Source organism: Anomaloglossus baeobatrachus, chromosome 8 (genome assembly GCF_048569485.1).
Source record: "Anomaloglossus baeobatrachus isolate aAnoBae1 chromosome 8, aAnoBae1.hap1, whole genome shotgun sequence".
Taxonomy (NCBI): domain Eukaryota; kingdom Metazoa; phylum Chordata; class Amphibia; order Anura; family Aromobatidae; genus Anomaloglossus; species Anomaloglossus baeobatrachus.
The window spans coordinates 209,012,125-209,036,582 of record NC_134360.1 but is presented as its reverse complement, the minus strand read 5'-3'; the positions used below and the strand labels follow the sequence as shown (position 1 = coordinate 209,036,582).

The 24,458-nt window shown below is 46.5% G+C and overlaps 1 protein-coding gene across 2 annotated transcripts in view; it reads right to left on the bottom strand.

Annotated features, from left to right (window-relative positions):
• The window catches only part of PCSK9 (proprotein convertase subtilisin/kexin type 9), a 40,103-nt gene extending 27,014 nt beyond the window's left edge, over nucleotides 1-13,089 (bottom strand). The window contains exons 1-7 of one of the 2 annotated variants that reach the window (XM_075320132.1): nucleotides 12,794-13,089; nucleotides 12,484-12,703; nucleotides 7,454-7,645; nucleotides 4,771-4,894; nucleotides 3,187-3,320; nucleotides 2,656-2,797; nucleotides 809-1,005 (exon numbers count right to left, since the gene is read on the bottom strand). In XM_075320132.1, the coding sequence (XP_075176247.1) occupies nucleotides 809-1,005; nucleotides 2,656-2,797; nucleotides 3,187-3,320; nucleotides 4,771-4,894; nucleotides 7,454-7,645; nucleotides 12,484-12,663 (969 nt within the window). In that variant the 5' untranslated portion in view covers nucleotides 12,664-12,703; nucleotides 12,794-13,089. The remainder of the gene's footprint in view (nucleotides 1-808; nucleotides 1,006-2,655; nucleotides 2,798-3,186; nucleotides 3,321-4,770; nucleotides 4,895-7,453; nucleotides 7,646-12,483; nucleotides 12,704-12,793) is intronic. The other variant, XM_075320133.1, reaches the window with a different exon arrangement.
• Between the last annotated feature and the right edge of the window lie 11,369 nt (nucleotides 13,090-24,458).

Here is a 24,458-nt window from a genome sequence, read left to right as displayed (position 1 = left end):
CACTGCCAGGAACGCTTCCACATCATCCCCCGGGGTCATCTTTTGCAACGCTTGTCTCACCGCTTTCCGGACGCTGCCGTCGTCACCCGGTCCCGGGGTTGTTGCTGCCGGTCCGGCACGGATTGACTTGGCCAGGAGAACCATCTGTTCTTGGTGCCTTTTTTCCTGCAATTTCAAGGATTGCTGGTGCTGTTGCTGCTGTTGCTCCAAAGTCCGGAGCAGGTGGGTATTCACCTGTTGTTGCTGTGCATTAGCCTCTTGTTGTTGTGCATTAGCCTGCTGCTGCTGTGCATTAGCCTGAGCCAAATGCCTTAGTATGTCCTCCATGGCGTCGCTGGGTTTGGGCCGTAGTATAGCTGCTTGAATCCAGGACATGTGCTACCGGATCACCAGAAAAGGAAGTACACCTCACCGGGCTGGCATGCCCGCCGATTCTCCACCATATGTGAGGTAGCGCGGTCGGCTGCGCAGCAGAAGACACGGGATCCAGGCATATAGGTTCACAGCACACGGTGTTTAATGTCCAAACAAAAATCCACAGCAATATACATGTTTCTCCAGCAGAGACTCAGGGAGTTGTGATCACTCCCTCACACCCGGCACACCTGCCCCTCGTTCCTGTCTCCATTTAACCCTTCCTTCAGCCTGTAGGGAAACAGCATTAACCCTAGAGTGGATTTACTTTCTATCATGGAGTGAGCACAACCGGGGCGAGACATACCGGCCGTCATAGATAACCCCGGTCACAGTCTCACAGGAGCTTAGTACCAAGAAAATAGAGGTCTGACCACCATACTGGTATACTAACCTCTGGTTCTGAAGCTGGTGAATACAGACAAGCATCATCCTTGTAATTCCCAGCAGCGGCAATGATTATGACCCCAGAATTAATAAGCATCCGACTGGCCATATTGAGTGTTTGGCTGTACCCTCCAACAAAGGGAATGAGAATAATCAGGGGGCTGTTTGGCTGCTCAGTCACGGCTTTCTTTATGTATTCCAGACCTGCAATAAAGGATATATCCAGGGTTAGAAACCTTTGTTTTCTGGGGGTTTTTGTGGACTCAGTACAACTTTTGTCCATAGGCTGTGTCTGATAACATAGCTCTGCACTTAGCACTTAAATCTGCAATATTAGGCAGAGCCCATGGATAAGGATAACACTGATTGTGACAATAAAGCAGATTTGAATTCTGAACAAAACGATTATGCCAAATACTGATAGAGATCAGTTGGATTTAGGCGTCCATGTTTCACAGTCCATGTGTGGATCACAATACCAGGACTGACTGTGGATCTCCAAACCTGAACTAACAGACATATATATGGGTGTTCGCTCAGATCAGGAGACATGAAAGCTTATGAGGCATATGATGAGTATTTCCATGGGGTCCAAGTAATCAAGTGTGTGCCTCCCTGGCAAAACAAGTGTGGCACATAGGACTGCATCCACCAAAAGGGTGCAGGACTCACTCCTCCTTGGTAAAATCCACCTAATCCCACACTGGTACAATCAAACAGCCCCCCTCCTCCCCAGAACAGTAGGGACGCCCACTCAGGGGTGATCAAGTGTCTGGGGAGGAAACAAGTAGTTGGAGGAGGGAGGCAGAGCAGATCAGACAGAGGTTGGACCTCCTGGACTGCTGTGGAAGTGTGAAGTGCAAGCCAAGTTCTGGGAGCTGAAGTGAGGAGTAAGCTCAGGGGACCGAAGTGAAAAGTGTAAGTGAGCTCCGGAACCGCTGGAACAAGGTGAGCTGTAAGAAGGAACCCGAAGTGAACCGGGGCAGGGTAGTGGCCCGCCGGTATTGTAAGTGGAAATCCGGGCTAGTCCAGGGAAGTGGACTTCCCCCCATTCCAATCAGAGGAGTTAAAGTGACTTTCAACTGTAGTGCACGAGAGAGGGCCCTGCTCCATTGTACCGGGTGTGGGATCCAAGCACCACCCACCAAAGACCCACGGACACCGGCAATTTCTGGTTTACCTCATGGACTTGTGTGAAGTTACTGCGTCATCCTCAGAGTGAGTACACCAGTCCCATCCGGGCCAATCCTGCGGACGGCGTTCCGCTGGGCTATCCCTGCCACCACCACAACTCCCAACTGGGCCCCGGGACTGCACCTCCCCTACCCATGGAGGGGATCCCACCTTGCTGACCCGCTCCATCAGCCCCGGGCACCCACATACAAGGCAGCGGAGGTGTCACCATCCCTCACCGCAACCCACGGATGTCGTCACTGATAAAGACTCTATCCCCTGTAAATAACCCCTTTTCACTCGGGGGCGACGGACGGCTGCGTGAGCCCCGGATCCGGCTGCCACTCGAGCCACAGCCACCTCCCGGATCCGAGTGCCTCGAGCGGCCCCTCGATTGTGATCTGTCCCCCACCCGCGACAAGTGCATGCCATAATTGTGTGATTTTAGCACATTAGGCTCCTTTATTCCATGCAGAAGTATCTAATTGCAGAACTTATGGTGTATTTAGACTAGAAGATAATTGGTAAATGAGCAGCAAACGAATCTTCACATCTACATGCACCATTAAATTGTATCTACTGTATTTTACATATAATGTATCTCATTCTACGCCTATATAGTACCATATGTAACAGTTGGGAAATAGTTCCAAGCATTACAATAACTATTAGAGGACGTACCCATCAGACTTCCGCTCACTGTCCCTTTACCCTGACAGTTCAATACTCGTAAGCTGCGCAGATTTACACCTTTGGCAACACCGGCGTCTCTTCCATTCAGCACACCGGCCAAGTGGGTGCCGTGGCTCTCACATTTACTGGCCTAGAAGAAAAAGAAAAAAATGGAACTTCGTAGAATTCCATCAAATGTCCCCTTTATTTTAGAAATGGTGGAGACAAGTGGTCATCATGCACCACCTCAGTGGTTGGCACTGTTGCTGTACAGCGCTGGGGTCCTGGATTCAAATCCCACCAAGGACACCATCTGCAAGGAGTTTGTATGTTCTCCCTGTATTTGTGTGGGTTTCCTCCAGGTTCTCCGGTTTCCATCCACACTCCAAAGACATACAGATAGGGACTTTAGATTGGGAGTCCCGATGGGGACAGGGATGGTGATGGCTGTAAAGCGCTGCAGAATATGTTGGCGCTACAGTATATAAGTAATGCATGTCCATCATCAGTTATTTTTTGTAATCACTATGAATAACCCACCTGCCGATGGAATCTGGTCCCATCTTCCTCGGGAACGTTCTCAAATTCCGTGACAAGAACCTTCCCTTCAATTTCCCTGTGGTTGCTCTGAATGCTGGTGTCTAACAGATATACATTCACTGACTCCCCTGTGTCTAAAGAGAAGATAGAAAGCAAACATTACTCAATATAAGGGAATGGTAACTGGTAACATGGACTTTAAAAAAATTCAGTGTCCGAGTTCAGAGCTCGGGTGCTGTACATATGCTAACCACTTTATCGAGTATCGGGGTGCTCGGGTACACTCGGTGCTCAGCCCTCTGCGAGCTGCTTGCAGTCTTTGCTTGGTTCCCACTGGGGGTATAAACAACGTTTTCAGATGTGGTGTGTCCAAAAAAAACCCACCCACCCTTCCTCTGAAAATGTTTATGGCTGTCTGTATGTGGGCGGAGAGCCGAACTGCCCAATCAGTAACTACCAATGGAGTTCGGGCTCCGGTATCAAGTTGAGGTCTAGTCCGGGTCCCAGATTGAACTTCATCTAAAGTCCGTTTGAACCCGGCAACCCCAAACTTCCATGGGTCCACTCATCTCTAGTCATAAGACTTGTGTGGATGGAGACTTCTTAATTTCCCCCAGATATTATTTTGTAGGCCTATCCTTTCGTTCTAGCCTATCCTGACCACCATCAGTGTCTTTCCATACCATGAAAGTGCATGAAAGATGTCAAATGTAGACAGATATCAAAATATTAAAGGGAACCTGTCAGCAGATTTGGGGCCTATAAGCTGCGGCCACCACCAGTTATCCCTTATATACAGTATTCTAACATGCTGTATATAAGAGCCCAGGCCGCTGTGTAGAACGTAAAAATCACATTATAATACTTACCTAAACGGCCGTTGCGGGGGAGTTGGGTTATATGGGCATCTCCGTTCTTTGGTGCCAGCACCTCCTCTTTCAGCCATCTTTGTTGTCCTTCTTTTGAAGCCGGGGAGTATGACGCGTCCCCTTAAAGGGTTTATCAGTGCCACTCACTTTGTAAGGTGGATCATTTGAGCTGTTGGTTTTCTTGGTAATAAGTGTTCTTTAGGGTTCATTCAGACATTGCTTTTTCGTGAAAAAACTGATCATTTTTCATCATGAACTGAATCCCTTTTTCATACAGTTTTTGTCCATTTTTTACCATCAGTGTGGCATCTGTTTTTCACTCATATTCAGAGAAAACAATGGCAAGACTTCTCCTACCCACCAAACAGAAAGAAACAGACAGTGTTCGATGACACACGAATGATATCTGTGTGCTGCCATTTTTCTTTCACTGGCCCATTGATTTGAATGGGTGATTTTGATTCATGACTCTAATCAAAAATGGACATGTCTATGTTTTCCAAGGGTTTTTTTTGCAGATATTTAGTGTAAAAAAACACCTGAACTGTTGCATAGACTATAATGGGAATGTGTTTTATCCATAGAAGACACAGATATGACATATAACGGATGACTGAATGAGGTCTTACCCATATTATGTAATCAGTGTAGGCTTGCCTAGTATAAAAAATAAATGTACACATAACACAAACATAAATGATAAGAAATATCCTACTTGGGGGGTTGGAGTGGTTGGAGACATGTGGAGAGGGCACAATCCTATCGAGGTTCCATGGCACACTCTGCCCAAACACATAGGAATCCTCCTCAATGTAGTCGACGTGTGGCAGCTTCAGGGCCTAAGGGAACGTAAGAGGTTATATATTTTTTTTTATTATTATTATTATTATTATTATATTATTATTCTTCTAATCTGTGAAGCACATCCACAGCAATTTATCATACAATACAAGTAAATGTGGATTTAATAATTTAATATCACTTTACGGATGAAAATGAAAGTATGGTGCTAGTTTCAGTGTGATCATTCTTGAGCAGATCTTCATATGCAAATAATGTGCCCATATCTGTGACCAAATCCGAAGCAGAATTTGTTTGCGCCATGTGAACATAGCCTAAATCTTATCAATAAAATGAATCAAAATCTAGTACGATAGAGGACTAAAAACTGAATCTAGTCTTAAGTGGCCAAACTTATGGCTTAAAGGGAACCTGTCATCAGAAATTTTGCTTTAAACCTAAAAGTTTCCCCCTCTGCAGCTCCTGGGCTGCATTCTAGCAGGTTCCTGTACTTTTTGTGGCCCCTTTTAAACCAAATTAAATACTTTATAAACTTGTAGCTTTTGCTAGGTAAATTTTGTAAATCGTCCATGTGGGCAGGCTCTCTGGTGACCGTTGCTGTTCCTCCAGCAGATTTACGCCGCCCCCCAACTCTGAATTTCATACCTCAGGACGCCGCCCCTGGGCACCCGTGGTCCCGCGCATGCGCTATGCGACTGTAGCGGGACTGTGCACTGTCTGCACGTGTGACCGCTGGTGACGTTTGGCGCAGGCACGAGGTTATGGGCGGCGCTGTGAGTGTCATCAGCAAGTGCCGCCCATAACCTCGTGACCGCACTTTCCCCTCTTCCTCCAGCGTTCTGCGCAAGCGCTTGCTGGCCAGATGACCCGACGTCACCTCTTTCCCATCTTGCCCTGCTGCAGGGTAAGATGGGAAGGAGGTGACGTCAGGTCATTTGGCCGGCGAGCGCTTGCGCAGAACGCTGGTGGCAGGGGGGAAAAGCGCGTCCACGAGATTATGGGCGGGCACTTTGCGATGCAATCACAGCGCCACCCATAATCTCGTGCTTGTGACACACGTCACCAGCGATCCTGGCGTGGACGGCACCTCGGGCGCAGTGGGCGGCATCCTGATGGATGAAATGGAGCGTGGGGGGACGGCGTCAATGTGCTGGAGGAACAGCAACGGTCACCAGAGAGCCCGCCCCATGGACGATTTACAAAATTTACATAGCAAAAGATACAAGTTTATAAAGTATTTAATTTGGTTTAAAAGGGGCCACAAAAAGTACAGGAACCTTGCTAGAATGCAGCCCTGGAGCTGCAGAGGGGGAAACTTTTAGGTTTCAAGCTAAATTTCTGATGACAGGTTCCCTTTAAAAAGCCTTAAAAACTATTTTAAAGGGTGATGTTCGATTCGTTCAAAGGTGGGGAGAGTGAAGCCCACGCTGATTGGGCACGGGGCGCACATGATGTAATAATGTCACTTGAGCCCCAGGAGAGCGTGTGCCGACACTGCTGGAACTGTGCCAACAGAGAATGAAGCCGGTTCTGATTGGGCCAGGACTCATGTGATGTCACAATGTTATGTGAGCCCTGGGAGAGCAAGTGCCAATATCGCTGAAACTGTGCTGACAGAGAGTAAAGTCGGCTCTGATTGGGCGCAGTGCTCGCATGATGTAATAAGGCCATGTGAACCCCAGGAGAGTGAGTACCGACATTGCTCGAACTGTGCAGGCAGAGCGTGAAGCCAGCACTGATTGGGCGCTGTGCTTGTCTGATACAACAATGTCACATGAGCCTCGGGACAGTGAATGCCGACACTGCTGGAACTGTGCAGACAGAGAGTGAAGCCAGCACTGATCGGGCGCAGTGCTTGCATGGTGGAATAATGTCCCATGAGCCCTGGAAGAGTAAGTGCCAACACTGATGGATCTGTGCTGACAGAGTCAAGCCGGCTCCAATTGGGCGCAGTGCTCACGCGATGTAACAAGGTCACATGAGCCCAAGGAACGCGAGTGCCGACATTGCTGGAACTGTGCCACTAAAGAGTGAAGCCGGCTGTGATTGGATACAGGGTTTATGTAATGTAACAATGTCATGTGAGCCCCGGGAGAGTGAGTGCCGACATCGCTGGAACTGTGCCAACGCCAGAGGTAAGTATAGGTGCTATTATTTTTACCGGGGGGAAACATAGGGATTGAGAAGAAGTTGTCCAAGTAGTGGACAACCCCTTTAACTGATTCTGCAGCCAGCAATAGAAAGGGTAACACAGAGGCTGAGAAGGCAAACAAATTGATGCAACATTTTTAATGAAACCCATTTGTAAAAATAATTTTTAGCCCAAAATATATTGATAGGAATAAAAAAAAGTCCCAAAAGATGGATAATACTTTTAACCCTGTAGTTTATCATCATTGTTGTGCTGAGCAAATATAGTGTTGAATTTTTTACTGATGGCGCATTTGGGTTAGTAATGTCCCATCTTACTCTCCTGCCTCTATGGTACATGTACCTGTAGATGCAGAATTGTATTTTTTAATAAAATGTTCAACATTTCTGTTACTGCTTTTCCAAAATTCACATCATGAATTAGATGATGAATAGCTTCCACTTACCATCTCCAGGAGATCACTGCTCATCCTTACCATAAACCCTCGAAACAGTTCATGGAAAGTATAGATAACTTTGGTCAGGTAGCCATGCTTTGCCGCTCTGGTCTGCAGACGACGGATGACTCTTTCTGTCTGGGACTTGTGAACATTTTCTTTTAAGACCACCACGTACTGGCCGGACATTCTCCAGGCATCCTAAAAAGCAATAGTCTCTGCTCATTGAATGTGAAAAAGCAAAGTAAAATAAGTAGGGGACGTAAAGAATATATATTTTTTTTTATTAATCTTTGTATATAAAGTGTGCCACAATACCGAAGCAAATGTAACCTGCAAAACTCTGCTCCAAACTATGAAAGAACTTATTGAATTTGAAAAGTGACAAGAAAAATGTGCCCAGCCTCCAAAGATACATTAAATAATATATATTTGGTAAATTGAGTAAAAAGTCACATTTTTAGCAAATAATGGATGCTCATAGCAAGTGTGACGCCCTGGACTATTCAGGTCGTCACAGGATTCTGCCCAATCTGCCCTTCCTGTGCAGGACTCAAACTCCCCATGGTTCTGGGAACCTGTCCTGCAGTACTGCCTCCACCAGCATTCACAAATCCTAAATACACTTTGCACCACACCTCTCAGGCACACCAGTGGGCTGCTTAAGCAGAAATAGGGCCGCCCACCTAGGGGTCAGACAGGGAGGTGGGAGGTGTCAAGTTAGTCGAGTAGTAACCCTCGAGCTGTGAGGAGCTCTGAGGAAGCTGGGAGTTGGAGCTCCCAGGGGAGAAGCAGACTAGGTCGCAGACGGTGGTCCGGACCTGGAGGAGTCGGACCCCTGGTCGCAGGGGATTGAGGCTAGGTGCCTGTAACCCGTCAAGGAGGACGGTCAACAGCTTAGTCCTATCACCGGTCCAGGACTGAAGGCACGGCGGAGTACACGGACCCTAGGTCGGGGAGAAGCTTCAGGCGACCCGACAATTAACCTGCGGAGGACAGGGGCTTTCTGGACTGTTCCCACGAAGCTCAGAGATCGAGGGAAATAGCGCAATGAGGGGGATAGGGCTTTCCAAGCAAGCAGCCCACTGAAATCCCAAGTGTGAGCTTCTGAGAGCAGGCTCCTTCACTTAGCCACAGTGGGGAGTGGGGCCCGGAAAGCTCCACGCTACCGGGCCACAACGGACAATCTAAATTGGTGCCAGGAGGCAGGTTACAGACCACCAGGCAGTGGTGCAGGGGACGGGACCCGGACGAGGTCCCCTCGAGAGGCAACGGCAGACAGAGACTTGGTTTACCCTGTTGTCAGCGTCTGTTTCATTGTTGAGTGAGTACCCGACTGACCCCTGCCTGCACTGCACCCCGTATAACCATCCAGAGTCCCAGGGCCTACCCCTACCCGTGGAGGGTAACTTCATCTTGCTGCCCCACTCTATCACCCGGATACTCCCAACGGCAGCGGCGGTACTCCCAATTACCGTACACCACAGGTGGCGTCATGAACTATTTACCTATCCCCTATAAATAATCCCCTTTTCCGTTTGAGTGTGGCCCCTAGCCCCCGGGTCCGGAGACCCTCGAGCCATGAGTAATCATTACCCCCAGATCCGAGCAGTTCGATCCACTGCAGGAGCGGCACACAAGCGTGCCTTGCCTGCCTGAGAGGTCAAATTGTGCCAAATTTGTTGAAAGAAGCCTTTTTCCTTTGTGAAGCCCACATTCAGCTTGAAAGGATGTGTAAAAGGATGATGAACCTTCATATCCCCTTTTATTTGTAGCCTATATCATATTGCACTGTATATATTTATTTTTTGCATATAGGATGAGCCACCTTGTAATGTGGAGCCATTGAATGTGGAGTGTCTGTCTGAATGAGAAATCATCTAGGTGACAGTGTCCGGGCAGATTGGCAAGGCCGAGGAAGGGCTTTGTGTTGGCCAAAGGCAGAGCATGGTGTACTTGAAACGTTTCGCAGAGGATAGCCCACATGAGAAGAAGGTTTGGTGCCATTCTTGGAGCGCGCAGAACTATGTGTGTGAGCTTGTATGCCTGACTGCTTAAGGTATGAACAGTTTTAGGCCAGGTTCTGGTCTTCTGAAGAAGCAAGATTGTATCTATGTGGTGAAACAAAAGAGAAGGAAGCCTATGGCTATGTAGGTGGTAAACTGGAGGTCAGAAATAGTGACGAGGAGGTCTGTGTAGAGCTGATGGGGTCTAGTCTTGAATGAGGTAGGACAGCAAGTAGAGAAGTGTGGTGCTGCTGAGAGAAGTGTGAAGGAGACAGAGCCCTCGAGAGCAGGCTCTGTGTGAAGGAGAACGACCCCTAGAGAGCAGGGTCTGTGTGAAGGAGAAAGAGCCCTAGAGAGCAGGATCTGTATGAAGGAGACAGAGCCCTATAGAGCAGGGTCTGTGTGAAGGAGACAAATTCCTAGACATCAGGGTCTGTGTGAAGGAGACAGAGCCCTAGAGAGCAGGGTATATGTGAAGTAGAGAGTCCTATAGAGTAGGGTCTGTGTGAAGGAGACAAAGTCCTAGAGACTAGGGTCTGTGTGATGGAGACAGAGCTCTAGAGAGCAGGGTATATAGAAAGGAGACAGTCCTAGAGTTCAGGGTCTGTGTGAAGGAGACAGATCCCTAAAGAGCAAGGTCTGTGTGAAGTAGACAGAGTCCTAGAGAGCAAGGTGTGTGTGAAGGAGAGAACGCCCTAGAGATCAGGGTCTGTGTGAAAGAGACGGCGCCCCATAGAGCAGGGTCTGTGTGAAGGAGAAAGAGTCTTAAAGAGCAAGGTCTGTGTGAAGGAGAGAAAGCTCTAGAGATCAGGGTCTGTGTGAAGGAGACAGCTATATAGAGTAGCATGGCATGTGTGAGGAAATGAATGTGTTTCTGGGCCCACAAAGGTGGTTGAGATTTTAGCGTCAGATGTGTGAAGTAACACAGTGTTGTTTTGGTCCCTATGAGACAAACAAAGACCTGAGAAAAATGGTTGTACAAATTGTTCTGGATTTTTTCAGTTTGGTTTATTTAGCAATGTTTGTCCCTCATGTGAATGTTGAAACTACTTAGTCTATCGAGCGCTTTAGAGTGGCTATAGCAAATACACACTGTATCTGACATTGTGCTGAGTAAAGCCGATCTGCCCAAATTATGTTGCTATGCAACTGTCCTAGTTTCGAAGGGGAACGTACCCGTCACCCAAACTCTACCTGTCTTTGTGACGATGGAGTCTAGTGTTGTATGATTAACTATGGTGGCCACAGATAATTATTAAAAGGGCAAATAGGAGGGAACTAGGCGAGGAGGCTCCATCCATGTAGTCAAAAGCAGATATGGAAAATGTCTGCCTGTCCTGAGCTCAATCATTGATGTTTGTGCTGGAACTGGATTGTGGAAGTAATTTTGTTAAATCAATGTTTAAAGGTTAAATAAACATTTTTTTTTTATATATTACACCCCTTGTTCAATAGTCCACTTTATTACATAAAAGGGAACAAAATGATCATTTCTAACTTGACACCCCTAAAAGAATCGCACTTTCCAGACTCCAAACAATTAGAGTTGGCAAGTGAATGGGCTCTCACATACAAATCTGCGTTGTTGTTAGGTCCCCCTGTGTTCTACAGCGGTTGGTCCCCCTGGTGACTGGAAGCAGTATCACTCGCGTAGAATGATACTGATACCCGATCTGTTTGTGATAGCTGCAGGGCAATGCAGCCAGAACGGTGAGGGATCTGACAGCAATGCAGATCTCTGTGTGAGAGTCCATTCACCATTGGCACTGGCCAACTGTAATTGTTTGGGGTCTGGTGAGTGCAATTTTTTTTTTGGGGGGGGGGGGGTCTGCTTTCTGTTGGTGGTGCCTGCTTTCTGTTGATGGTGTCTGCTTTCTTTTGGGGGTGTCTTTTTTTCTTTTAGGGATGTGTACTTTCTTTGATGAAGAATCCTGATGTAGTTTTAAACATTATTAGCAGTTTGGACACTTCTTTATGGAACTGCAACTACGGCTTATTTTTGGAGCAGGGATTATATTTTAAGCATACTCAAAATAGCCCCAACAATCCGATTAAAGCTTATTTTAGGGGTAGATCTTAATTTCAGGGAAATAGGGTATACAGTGGAACCTCGGTTAACGAGTAACCCAAATTAGCGAGTATTTCGCTTTACGAGCAAAGCTTGCTGTCAATTTGTAACTCAGTTGATGAGGAAGCTTTGCCGTACGAGCAAATACTCACCGCACACACTTCCGGTTCCGTACTTCCACCGTGCTCTAACCCGCTCTTGCAGTCCACACAAACACACACAAACACGCACAAACACGCACACACACACATAATATGCTCACCTTACCTTCCGTTCCCTCACCGGCCTCCTGGTTCTTGTAGTTTGCCAGTGCAGGATGTGTATTAGGTAACCATCGCGACGAGGGAGGAACTTCAACTGTCAGCGGCTACTCAAGGGCAGCGCGCTGACCAATCAGAGGCAAGCGGCTCCTGCCTTTGACGTCAGCGCTCTGGCAGCGGAAACTCCGGCATTAGTCGCGATGGTTACCCGATACACATCCTGTACCGGCGAACTGCAAGAACCAGGAGGTCGGCGATAGAACGGAAGGTAAGGTGAGCAAAATGTGTGTGTGTGCGTGCGTGTTTGTGTGTGTTTGTACATGTGTGGAATGGGACATTGAACAAGTTGTGGAATGAATTGTCTGCATTGCAATGATTTCCTATGGGAAATCTTGCTTTGCTAGACGAGTAATTTGGTTTACAAGCCCAGTCCCAGAACGGCTTGTTCTCGTTAACCAAAGTTCCACTGTATATAGTTAGAATATTTCAAAAACATACCTAAATTGCCAGGTCTTATAGGCTTATAGTGCCTCTTTTGCATCCGTGTCGCCATTGAATATATACGTAGGTGTATGTATATGCAGTATATGTTTGTTTTGTGGGGAGGGGGAGTTTAGGGGGGATGAATCATATATGTAGGCTCTTTTAAATATTTCCATTGGACTTAATATGGAAACAACATCAAATATTAAATGAAGAACTTACCCTATTGCTCCAAAGGAAAACCCCTGGAGTTGTCTTCTTCTCCGTCTCCACATTGGCATCCTCTTCCAGGGCAAGCGTGAGAACGATTTCTTCTCCATAATCGCCTTCATCTGCTGCAGTTTTGAAGGGACCAAGCAGCAAACAGCATTCACAAAGTAGGACGAAAGCACTGAGGATCATGGTGCAAGAACAATGGATCCCAAATGTGAAATATCTGAAACTTTGCAGGTAGGAAAAAAAAGGGATATCATACAATGTGCTATTGGAATAAAACCAATGCCAAGATAGTAAATACTGAAAAAGTACTCACAATAAGTTTTCAGTCTGCAGCCTGGTTTTGGGAGGAGAGAAGCAGAATCACACCACCTCTTGTCTCATCGGATGATCCAGTCGGGTTACTGATTACCTGGTTTCGCTGAACCTCATTCGTAGAGTCGAATTACAAAAGAGAAAGGTTGTATGTTTAAAGGTTTAATGCCACCCCCTCATGGGACAGGCACAGGACTGAGCATGCAGTGCCCCTCCACTCCCACCAAAAGTCATGTTCAAACACAAGCTGGGTGCATCCAGTGTATGTGACAGCTCATCCCACACACATCTGCCCTCGGATACTTCTAGATCTTCACATTTTGGGCAGCGCAAGCAACAAAAGTCTCAGTTCCCTGCCCCCTTTTTTAATTCAATCTCCAATTATCTTCCTTGCCCACTGCTTGTTATCGTCTGTGCTATTTTCGGAATCATTTTGCATATTCTCCGCAGCTAATTTTTTTAAAGCTTTGCCTTTGATCTCTAAATCTCTGCAAATGTTAATTTTGCAGCTCTAGATGATGTATCAAGCGCACTAAATTCTTGTTTTGTCCTTTTCCCTGAACACTTCTGCCGCAAGCTGTGCATCCTGAAGACATGTCGTGCTGACAGATTATGTAATTGAAAGGAAGAAATTATTTGCCTTATTTTTTTTCCATATGTCTTAAGAGAAAACACCACTGGTATATTTTAATTATAGTTTCATAGTTTTAAGACTGAAAGAAAATGCAAATAACCTAGCGTGATCATCCAGAAAAAGGCAAAAACCAAAGAGGCTGATGCTAATTGCCCAATATTAGGGGAAAAATTGTCCCCCCACTTCAAATATGGCAATCAGACTAGTTCCATGGATCAACATCCCTTTACAGAATCTAGTGCTCATAACCTGTAATATTATATTTTTCAAGAAAGGCATCCAGGACCTCCTTGAACTTTTTTGTGAATCAACCATTGTAACATCATATGGCAATGTGTTCAATAATCTCACTGCACTTACAGTAAAGAATCCATAATCTCACTGCTCTTACAGTAAAGAATCCATAATCTCACTGCTCTTACAGTAAAAAATACATAATCTCACTTCTCTTACAGTAAGAAATCCATAATCTCACTGCTCTTATAGTAAAGAATTTATAATCTCACTGCACTTACAGTAAAGAATCCATAATCTCACTGCTCTTACAGTAAAGAATCCATAATCTCACTGCTCTTACAGTAAAGAATCCATAATCTCACTGCTCTTACAGTAAAGAATCCATAATCTCACTGCCCTTACAGTAAAAAATACATAATCTCACTGCTCTTACAGTAAAGAATTTATAATCTCACTTCTCTTATATTAGAAGTAAAACTGTGGAAAAAAGCGCAAATAGGGTCTTACCAGGCAAGGCACCAGTCTCCTTCATCAGGACATCAAAGAAACATCAACCATCATTTGTTGATGTTTCTTTGTGTCCTGATGAAGGAGACAGTGATCTCTGAAATGCGTTGACCTGAACAAAGAATAAAAAGATGAAATAATCAACACTGATTCCTCTGGTGATAGCGCGGCATATACCCGATTCCCCCCTCTTGTTGGTGCTCTTACAGTAAAGAATCCATAATCTAACTGCTCTTAAAGTAAATAATCCATAATCTAACTGCTCTTACAGTAAAAAAAATATAATCTCACATCCCTTATAGTATAGAATCCATCATTTTACTGCTCATATTGTAAAGAATCGTTATCTGGGATGATTATTAAATCTTTCCTCTAGATGTAGAGGATGCCCCCTTGTCTTCGTTTCGTGCACAGGTATAAAAAGCTCATTATAAAGATATATGTGCTTTCCCATCACAGATTTGAACATTGTAATAAGATCACCCCTAAAAATGTGTTTCTTCAAACTGAATAACCCCAAGTTTGATAACCTGTCCTCGTATTGCAGTCCAACCATTCCTTTAATAACCTTGGTTGCTGTTCTCTGCACCTGCTCTAGTTCAGCTATGTCCTTCTTATACACTTATACAGCCCAAAATTGTACACGGTATTACAAGTCAAAAAAAGCAGTCATATCCCAGTAGAGAGCGCTGCAGCTAATCCCAGAGCTTTGTCAGTGTAGATCGCTGCAGCCAAACAACCCGGACTGAGGTAGAGACTTAATGCAGGACCCCGGGAGGGTTGGTATTAGGCTATTTCATAACTACCAAAGATAATACTCTTATGTTTTCCCGAGAGTGGATAACACTAATATATCGACTCCTTTGTGTACAGAGGTAACTTCCCTTTGAATCAATGGTCCTGGGGAAAAAATATCTCCTGGCCTATGGGCTCTCTGCACAGGTCACAGAGCGTGCCCACAACAATCTCCCATAGAAGTCAATGAAGGGATCACACCGCTATTGAACGGCTTACAGACCATTAATTTCACCAGATCTGTCCTATATAAAAAATAAAAGACAAAATTAGACAAAGGTTTAAACTATTTAAAGACCTGGTCATTTTCCTCATTCATGACTAAGTGCATATATTAGATTTTTTTTTTTCAGCTCGATCTTGAGCCATGTGATACATCATGTATTTGAGTGGATTTACTTTCACTTGATTCTGAAGGGGTTAAGCACTCTTTCGCTTCTGGCTGAGATTACTCATAGTCTTAATCACAGCTGCAGCATCTTATCACTCCCTCCCGCTATATTTGCTCCCTTCCTGGATTCACTCCATGCCAGTTATAGATCTTCTATGCTGATCAGTTAGAAGGAGCCTCTCCCTGGGGAAGCTAAGGTGTTTGTTGTAGTTGCAGTTGTGAAGTTTTATGCTGGAGAAGCTGAGGACAGCGATTTGTGGTCTTTCTCCACCTATTTGTCTTACCCCTGGTGTTGTTTTATTGTAGGCGCATGTACACAGACCTACAGTGGCATCATGCCATACAGGTGTCACGAAATAAGGTAACAACAAACCCCCTGCCCCTCGCTGGGTACGCCCATGACGGCCGCAGCACATAGAAGGGAGCTCATTGGCACACCTCTGACCCCGGAAGTGCAAGCGCTGGAACTTCCGGGGTCAATCAGCGTCCTGTGCCCGCAGTTTGTTTTTGCGTCTTAAAGATGCAGATACAAATAAAAAATAAATGGCGGTGCGCCGCCCCTTCCCCCCCCCCCCCGAAAACACAGCTGATTTATTAGACTGTCTTTACGGAGGGGGAGAGGATGTGAAGAAAAAAAAATGCTGAAAGGTGCCTAGTGGCAATTATGGCCCTGGTAGTGGGGGCCCCCTTAGAAGCTCTTTTGGTGGGGGCCCCGGGGCTGGAGCCCCGCCTGCCCCACCTATAATCTGACCCTGACCGGGACACATATTCCCTTAAATAGTCCAAGCTGCCTGCGGCAGGACTCAGACACCAGGAGGACCTTCAAGTGCTCCACGCCAGGGACGACCCACATACACCAGAGTGCACAGGTGGAGAGTGGCACCAGGTCGGCCAGCAGAGCCATCAGGACACGGGCGCACCTGGGATCCAGTACGTCCCCAGGGCGTAAATCCAGTGAGTAAAAACTATCAAACTGCACTCTCCCTGTGTGGACTGCTTCATTGCGCTGCGCCTCCATGTTAACCCTTCACCTACCCCTGGGGAAAAGTCCTGTTCGCGGACGGCTCCACCATCCACGTTGCCCCATCCATCATCCCCAGTGGGAACCTGCAGCGGCGGCCCTATCTTCCCTGACCGCATACTGCGAGTGGCGTAGTCGGACTTTATTTTTATTTTAATTTTCATTTAAGACTGGTCGACGGTGCCCCCGGATCCTGTACCCCTCGAGCCACGGACCGGCCGGATCCGAGTAGCCCAGCTGTCCCGGGGTGTGACACCTCCATAACAGGCTTTTTGTGTGAATCTGAAGGTATGATTCATCATGTATGATTTTTTTTCACTCATTTTCACACTTGTAAATAAAAAATTCTTGAATCACCTACAAGTTTGAGTGCTGCATACTTTATCATAGTAATGAGACTAGTGTCTCGCTGCCCTACACACTAGTCAGGGTGACTTCAGGGCCAGCGAGGGCCTAGGGACGTGACGGCGCACAGGGGAAGGACCTCTAGGGACATTAGGGAGTGTAGGAATCAGCTAGATGTCAATGTGAGGTGGGGACCCCTGTCCTAATCACCAGGGCCTTTCTTTCCATCTTCAGAGGTTTTCCCTCTGTGTCGCGCCGCAGGCCGGACATTCGCTCTCCCCGGTGTAACAGATGGATGAACCGCTCTGTAGGAATATCGATCTTGTGCATCCCAGATAGGTCCACCAGGGTCTTCTCTGCTGTTATCTTCGTTGTATCAAACCATTGGGTTGCTGGTCTTCCTCTTCACCTTGTTCCTTCTATTCTTCCTACTATGATGTCCTTCTCCAGTGATTTCTCTCTTTGTATGATGTGTTCAAAGTAGTTGTGACGCCCCTGCGGTAACCAGGTGTCACAAAAACAAGGTAACAATTAAGGTAACAGCTCGGGTCCTACATGATTGTGCCAGTCATTACACAAACACCAGCACACCAGGACATTTACACTCGCTGTACCCGGCTGGGAGCCTCACTTAGCCAGATGAGAGGGCTGGGCACTGTTAGATAACAGGCAGCCAACTGGGGAGGAAGAGACCAGGCCTAGGGGAGGAGAAAAGTAACCTGGGAAATGTTAGTGAGCAGTCAGAGCAAGGAAGGGTTAGTCAGTCTGGAGTAGACAGTGAAAGAGGAAAGGTGTCAAGACAGACCACAGACTCTTGAGACACAGTAAGGAAAGTGAGGAGTAAGAAAGTCAGCGGAGTGGTAGTAAAGAGACTGCAAAGGACCTGAGTAGTAAGAACTGCCACTCAGAGGAGGAAAGTAGCTGTGGAGTGAGAGAGCAAGCCCCAAGGACAGAGGGACCCTGTGGGGTGGACATCCAAAGCTCACAGTACTTTGCACGCAGGGGTACAGATCCCCAGAACAGACCCGGACTTCATGCCCTCTGTTAACTCTGCCAGGCAGATGGGTTTCCAGGACCCATCTGCCACCCTTTAACGTCCGAGGCATCAGGAGCAAAGTGGGACTGGAACACATACCCTTAAATAGTCCAAGATGCCTGCGGACCCAGACACCAGGAGGACCTCCAAGAGCTCCACGCCAGGGAGGACCCACATACACAGGAGTGGCAACAGATTGGCAGGCACAGCCATCAAGACACGGCTGCACCTGGAATCCAGTAAGTCTCAGGGCGTCGAACCAGTGAGTAAACACCATCAAACTGCCCTTTTTGTCTGGTCTGACGTATTGCCGCGCGCCTCCACATTAACCCCTTACCTACCCCTGGGGAAAGACCTGCTCACGGAGGGCTCCACCATGCACGCTGCCCCGTCCATCATCCCTAGTGGGAACCCGCAGCAGCGGCCCCATCATTCCTGGCTGCAAACCGCGAGTGGCGTAGTCGGACTTTTTATTTTGTTTTTCACTTAAAACTGGTCGACGGTACCCCTCAAGCCACGGACCATCCGGATCCGAGCAGCCCGGATGCCCCGGGCCACGGCATAGGCAAGTCATATGTTGGTGATCCTTGCTTCAAGAGACATGTCTGGCTTCATTTGTTCCAAATTTGATTTGTTTGTTCTTTTTTCCATCCATGATATTGATAACATCCTTCTCCAGCGCCGCTTTTTGAATGCGTTGATTCTTCTTCTGTCTTGTTTCTTCATCGTCCAGGTTTCACATCCATAAGCACTTTAACATTTCAATACATTTCTATTATTGCTGATTTCCCCTGTAACTGGGGCTCTCTGGAGAACCAATCTCTCTCGGAAAACCAGCTCATTCACAGCTCCTGCAGCTGCTGACTCTGTAGTGACGTTTTACAATGTCACTGCAGATTCAGATGTGGATCAGCCCTACTTTCTAAGACCATGGGATGGTCCCCAGGAAGTTAAACTTTTTAAAAATGTTTTTATTTCCATGTCACAGCCAATATAAAGAAAATTCAGGGTCAGCAATACTGAGGGCTCGGAGGAGGCGGTGTCACTGCAGTGGAGCGGCTCAGGAGGGTCACAGGACGGAGGCTCGACGATGCGGTGGGAGCCATTGCCCTGGCAGCAAGCTGCAGGCTCCATTGAATCACCCCATATTGACACAACTTGAACTTCAAGAAAATGGCCGTGGAGTCCTATCTGCACGTGCGCTGCCTCCACAACCATTTTCTTGAAGACAATCTTGTCAACCGCAGGCGATTCAATGGAGCCCGCAGTCCACTGGCAGATCAGTGGTGCCTGCTGCCAAAACACTCCAAGCCTGCAGTATATCCGACCTTTCATCAACTGAACTGCGACACCCCCTCCTCCAACCCTACCTCCTGTGACCTTCCAAAGCTGCTCCACCACCGCCGCTCCCACCTGATGAGATATTATAAGACGCACTAGGATTGGTAGACGGACCCCCATATTAACATTAAAAACTATTTTTTCTTATATTCCGCCTCTAAATTTGGGGTGCGTCTTCTAATCCAGAGTGTCTTATAAAAGAAAAATATGGTAGCTCTAATCTCAGCTGCTGAACCCTAATGCCACTCCCCTCCATTATTTAAACTCCCTCCTAGCTCTACCATATGCCAGTGATAGTTCATTCTATGCTGACCTGTGAAAGAGGTGTCTCTGGAGAAAGCTGTGGTTATGTTTCCAGAGGATGCGGTGAAGTCTCTCTCGAGATATTGAGAGAGAGAAAAGAATTGGAGTTTTATGGTTGATCTATTTCACTTGTTTGTCCCCTCCCCATGTTGTCTTTATATTAGTAGTAAGACTAATGTCTTGCTGGCCTGCTCACTAGTCAGGGTTGGCCAGTACCTAGGCCCAAGATTGCACATGTGGAGAAGGACCCGTCTAGGGACATTAGGGAGCACAGCTGAGTGTGAGGTGGTGACCCCTTTCCCTATTATCAGGGCCTTCCTTTACATCTTCTCTGGTGTACCACCCCTATTGTCCCGCATGCTGGACGTTCCCTCACCCCAGTGTTTCAGTCCTGCAGAATTTTGTTGCCAGATCATTTTTTAAAAACACACTGCTGTAAAAGCAAAACTAAGAAAAACCCACAAGAACAGAGTCACATTAACTCACCTCACTTGGTATTTCAGAAATAATATATAGCAAAAAGAATGGTGTCAATGAAAATAACTCATCCTGCAAAAAAACACTTGTGATCCAGCTATGCTGATGAAAAAATAGTTGTCATGACATTAAAGCCCAGTAACAATTAATGACCTATAGAAATTTTTTTAGTAGCCATGAACTGACCCTGACAGATTGCCACCTTCTACTGTTTGTTTTTTTTTAATCATGATTATGTACCTAAATACCATGAATTGAGTAAATTTTGCCTCCATATAAATATGCAATATCCTTTATCCTTTTATTGCTGCAGTAATATTTAATAAAGAATGCACCTCACACATATAATGCCCACTGGCTAGCCCCAAAACACGCTGCTTCCGATACAAGTCCCTCATACTGAGATACTCTATATAAGGGTTCGGTTCCACTTGCCCATAGTTTCTGATGTCAGAGCACCGGAAGCGATATGCTAATGACCCTCTGCTGCGGGTGTCAGCCGAGGATCATGCGAGTGTGATACGATCTTGTGATTGTATCACAGCTGCGGAGAAGAGGGAGGATGCACTTTCTCCCCATCTCCTCCGCTGCCTGTCTCTATGTATTTCGCACTGCACTCGGATTACATGTGAGTGCAGTGCGATGTTTCACACGCTCCCATAGACTTGCATGGGGAGCATGAGCCGAGAATCGCTGCCAAACGCAGCGTGCTGCGATTTATTCCGCATGCCGCTATGGCATGAGAAATCAGTCGCAGATGGACACTGCACCATAGTTTTGCACTAGTGTGAGAGCAATCCAATGTTTTATCGGATTGCACTCGTCCATGCAAAACACAAGTGGAACCAAGGCCTAAACAGAAGTATTGGGAGACAGCTTAATCATTCAATTCCTTTTTTTCATCCAGCCCCTCGTCCTCGATGTATTACCTCTAGCCCCTCACCCCTGATGTATAGTATCCGGCCCCTACCATACCGTCTGCCGTTACTAACACGTCACAGAACAGCTGGTGGTATAGAGCTCACTGATACCAGTGCAGTCCTGTAGTAGGAGCCACCGGGGTAACAAGTCCATTCATGAAATTTCTTCCTCAGATATCTTCACCCATCACCTGTGAGTGATATTACTGAGAAGTAGAAGGAACCACAGAAGGTCAGCCATGAGGAGACTCCGTAACATTACAGAGCAGGGGGCTAAGTGCTGAGGAGCAGATGGCAGAAAAGCCACCATCACTCTGCTGACTCCATAACTGCAGAGTCCAGACATCAGCACAAACACTGCACCCACCAATGCCTTCATGGCCGAGCAGCTACAGCAGCCGTACATCACCAAGCACAATGCCAAGCCATACATCACAACAGCATGTGCCAGATGGAGAGGTGTAAAGCCGCCACCACTGGACTCTGGAGGAGACATGTTCTGTGCAGTGATGGATCACACTTCTCTATCTGCATCTGATGGATGAGTCTGGGTTTGGTGAATGTCAGAAGAACGTTACCTGCCTGACTGCATAGTGCCAACTATTGTGTACTAAATACCGGTAAATAGGAGGTACCAGATGGTTCACTTCTTACTGGGAAAAAACCCACACATTTATTTCATCCTTTAACCCCTTCACAACATTTGATGTATCTATACGTCATGGTCGGAGAGGGGTTCCCAACCGGGGACGTATAGGTCCGTCATGGCAATTGCACGGGACACAGGAGCTGTCCCAGCATGATCACCACCAGGAGCTTGACAGCCAAGCCATGACTCGCAACCACGAGCGGTGTCTGCACTGTCCCGGGCTATTTAACCCCCTAAATACCACAATAAATAGTGATCGCAACAAGTAGCAGGCTGGGAGAGGGAGTGCACTCCATCTCCTGTGCAATCGGCACCCCCACAACTTCATCTCGAGGGGGTGGTCTAAGAGGCTTCTAACAGTGCAGGACTAACAGGTATAATGTGTTGTGATGCTTGTGCATTGAAATATATTACACCAGCAATTATAGTAATAAAAGTCCAATATAGGGACTAAACAAAAACAAAAAGTTAAACCATCAGATTAACAGATCTGTAAACGGATCCATCCTCCATAAACTCCCATTTTAAAAAAAATGGATCCAGCAGAAATCATTTTGATATTTTGCAGGATTCATTCTAATGGATGATTACAGGACATTACAACCTAAAAAAACCTCCCAAAAAACAATTCCTGAATTACTGTTTTATGGTTATTCTACCTACTAAAAGTCGGAATAGAAAGCGATCAAAAATATTATGTGCCCGAAAATGGAACTAAAAAAAGTCCACTTGTCGAAAATAAGACTCTTTTGGCAAAAATTATAGCTCTCAAAATATAGCAATGCAAAAACGTTTGTTTGTTTTTTTAAAGAAAAAAAATGTTTCTTAGTGTGTGACAGAAGCCAAACCTAAAAAAACCTATATAAATCTGGTACCACTCTAATTGCACTGCCCCGAGGAATTAAACCATCTAATCACTTACACCATAAGGCAAGACTCAACACAGAAACCAGCCAGATATCCCTCCGGGAAGGGCCCAGCCAAGGGGTGACTCTTTTTAGGAGATCACCATAACCACCATATTAAGTGGCCCTTTTAGTCAATATCCAACTTTTTGACAAGTTTAAAGATATGACAAGGGAAATACCAAGGCCAGGTATCCATCCACAGACAGCCGTTTCGGGGTATTGCCCCTCATCAGTGTGGAGTAGGATTCTGGCCGGGTCGGAGCAATGCCTAGTAGACCAACCAAACAAAACAATCACTGATCTCGGGGAGACCAGCCAGAGAAAACACTGCCAGCAGCCAGCGAGGGCGCTCAAGACAGTGAAATCCTAGGTACATTGCCCCCTGGGAAATATGCAAATCAAAAAGGTCCGTGGAGCCTCTGTTAGGAGTCTCAACACAGAAACCAGCCAGATATCCCTCCGGGAAGGGCCCAGCCAAGGGGTGACTCTTTTTAGGAGATCACCATAACCACCATATTAAGTGTCCCTTTTCGTCAATATCCAACTTTTTTACAAGTTTAAAGATATGACAAGGGAAATACCAAGGCCAGGTATCCATCCACAGACAGCCGTTTCAGGGTATTGCCCCTCATCAGTGTGGAGTAGGATTCTGGCCGGGTGGGAGCAATGCGTAGTAGACCAACAAAACAAAACAATCACTGATCTCGGGGAGACCAGCCAGAGAAAACACTGCCGGCAGCCAGCGAGGGCGCTCAAGACAGTGAAATCCTAGGTAGATTGCCCCCTGGGAAATATGCAAGTCAAAAAGGTCCGTGGAGCCTCTGTTAGGAGTCTCAACACAGAAACCAGCCAGATATCCCTCCGGGAAGGGCCCAGCCAAGGGGCCCTTGGCTGGGCCCTTCCCGGAGGGATATCTGGCTGGTTTCTGTGTTGAAACTCCTAACAGAGGCTCCACGGACCTTTTTGATTACCATAAGGCGAGAGGCATAAAGAAATAAAACCAATTCTTGACCTGATTTCATCATTCTTCCTTCCAAAGATTACAGTAAGGATTTGCAATGTACCTAGGATTTCACTGTCTTGAGCGCCCTCGCTGGCTGCCGGCAGTGTTTTCTCTGGCTGGTCTCCCCGAGATCAGTGATTGTTTTGTTTGGTTGGTCTTCTAGGCATTGCTCCGACCCGGCCAGAATCCTACTCCACACTGATGAGGGGCAATACCCCGAAACGGCTGTCTGTGGATGGATACCTGGCCTTGGTATTTCCCTTGTCATATCTTTAAACTTGTCAAAAAGTTGGATATTGACTAAAAGGGCCACTTAATATGGTGGTTATGGTGAACTAAAAAGAGTCACCCCTTGGCTGGGCCCTTCCCGGAGGGATATCTGGCTGGTTTCTGTGTTGAGACTCCTAACAGAGGCTCCACGGACCTTTTTGATTACCATAAGGCGAGAGGCATAAAGAAATAAAACCAATTCTTGACCTGTTTTCATCATTCTTCCTTCCAAAGATTACAGTAAGGATTTGCACACATTTATCCTGCGCTCTATGCTGAGCGCTTACATCAGGGTTTCCATGTAAATCTCTGAAATACGTAATTCAGACAGAACCCCTGAGACGGACAATTCCCTATAATAAGGCACAGGGAGTTACTGTGGACTCTGTCTGGCCTTTGATCTGGCTGTGTCCCTCTTTTTAAAGCATACAGAAAAGTGCGGTCGGCCTCAGATTTGTGCACCTCTGAAAAGCCGGAAACCACTAAACAGAGACCAAACGGAGTCCGGAGAAATTCTGCTGCCTCATTATAGTGAATGGAACCGTTGGGGGCTTCATCTGAATCACATTTCAGATATATAGATTGAAACCCTGATGTAAGTGCTCAGCGTAGAGCACAGGATAAATGTGAGCTGATCCAAAATGTTCTCTACCCCAAAATGCCACCAATAAAAGCTTCAACTCAACCCACAAAAAAACAAGTCCTCACTCAGGCCAGTCACCTGTTAACAGAAATATAGTGTGGTGACCAAGTTACTGGTACCACAAAGACTATGGAAAAGCAATATGGCTCCCAGCAAAAGAAATGTAGCTAAATCAGTGCTCCTAAA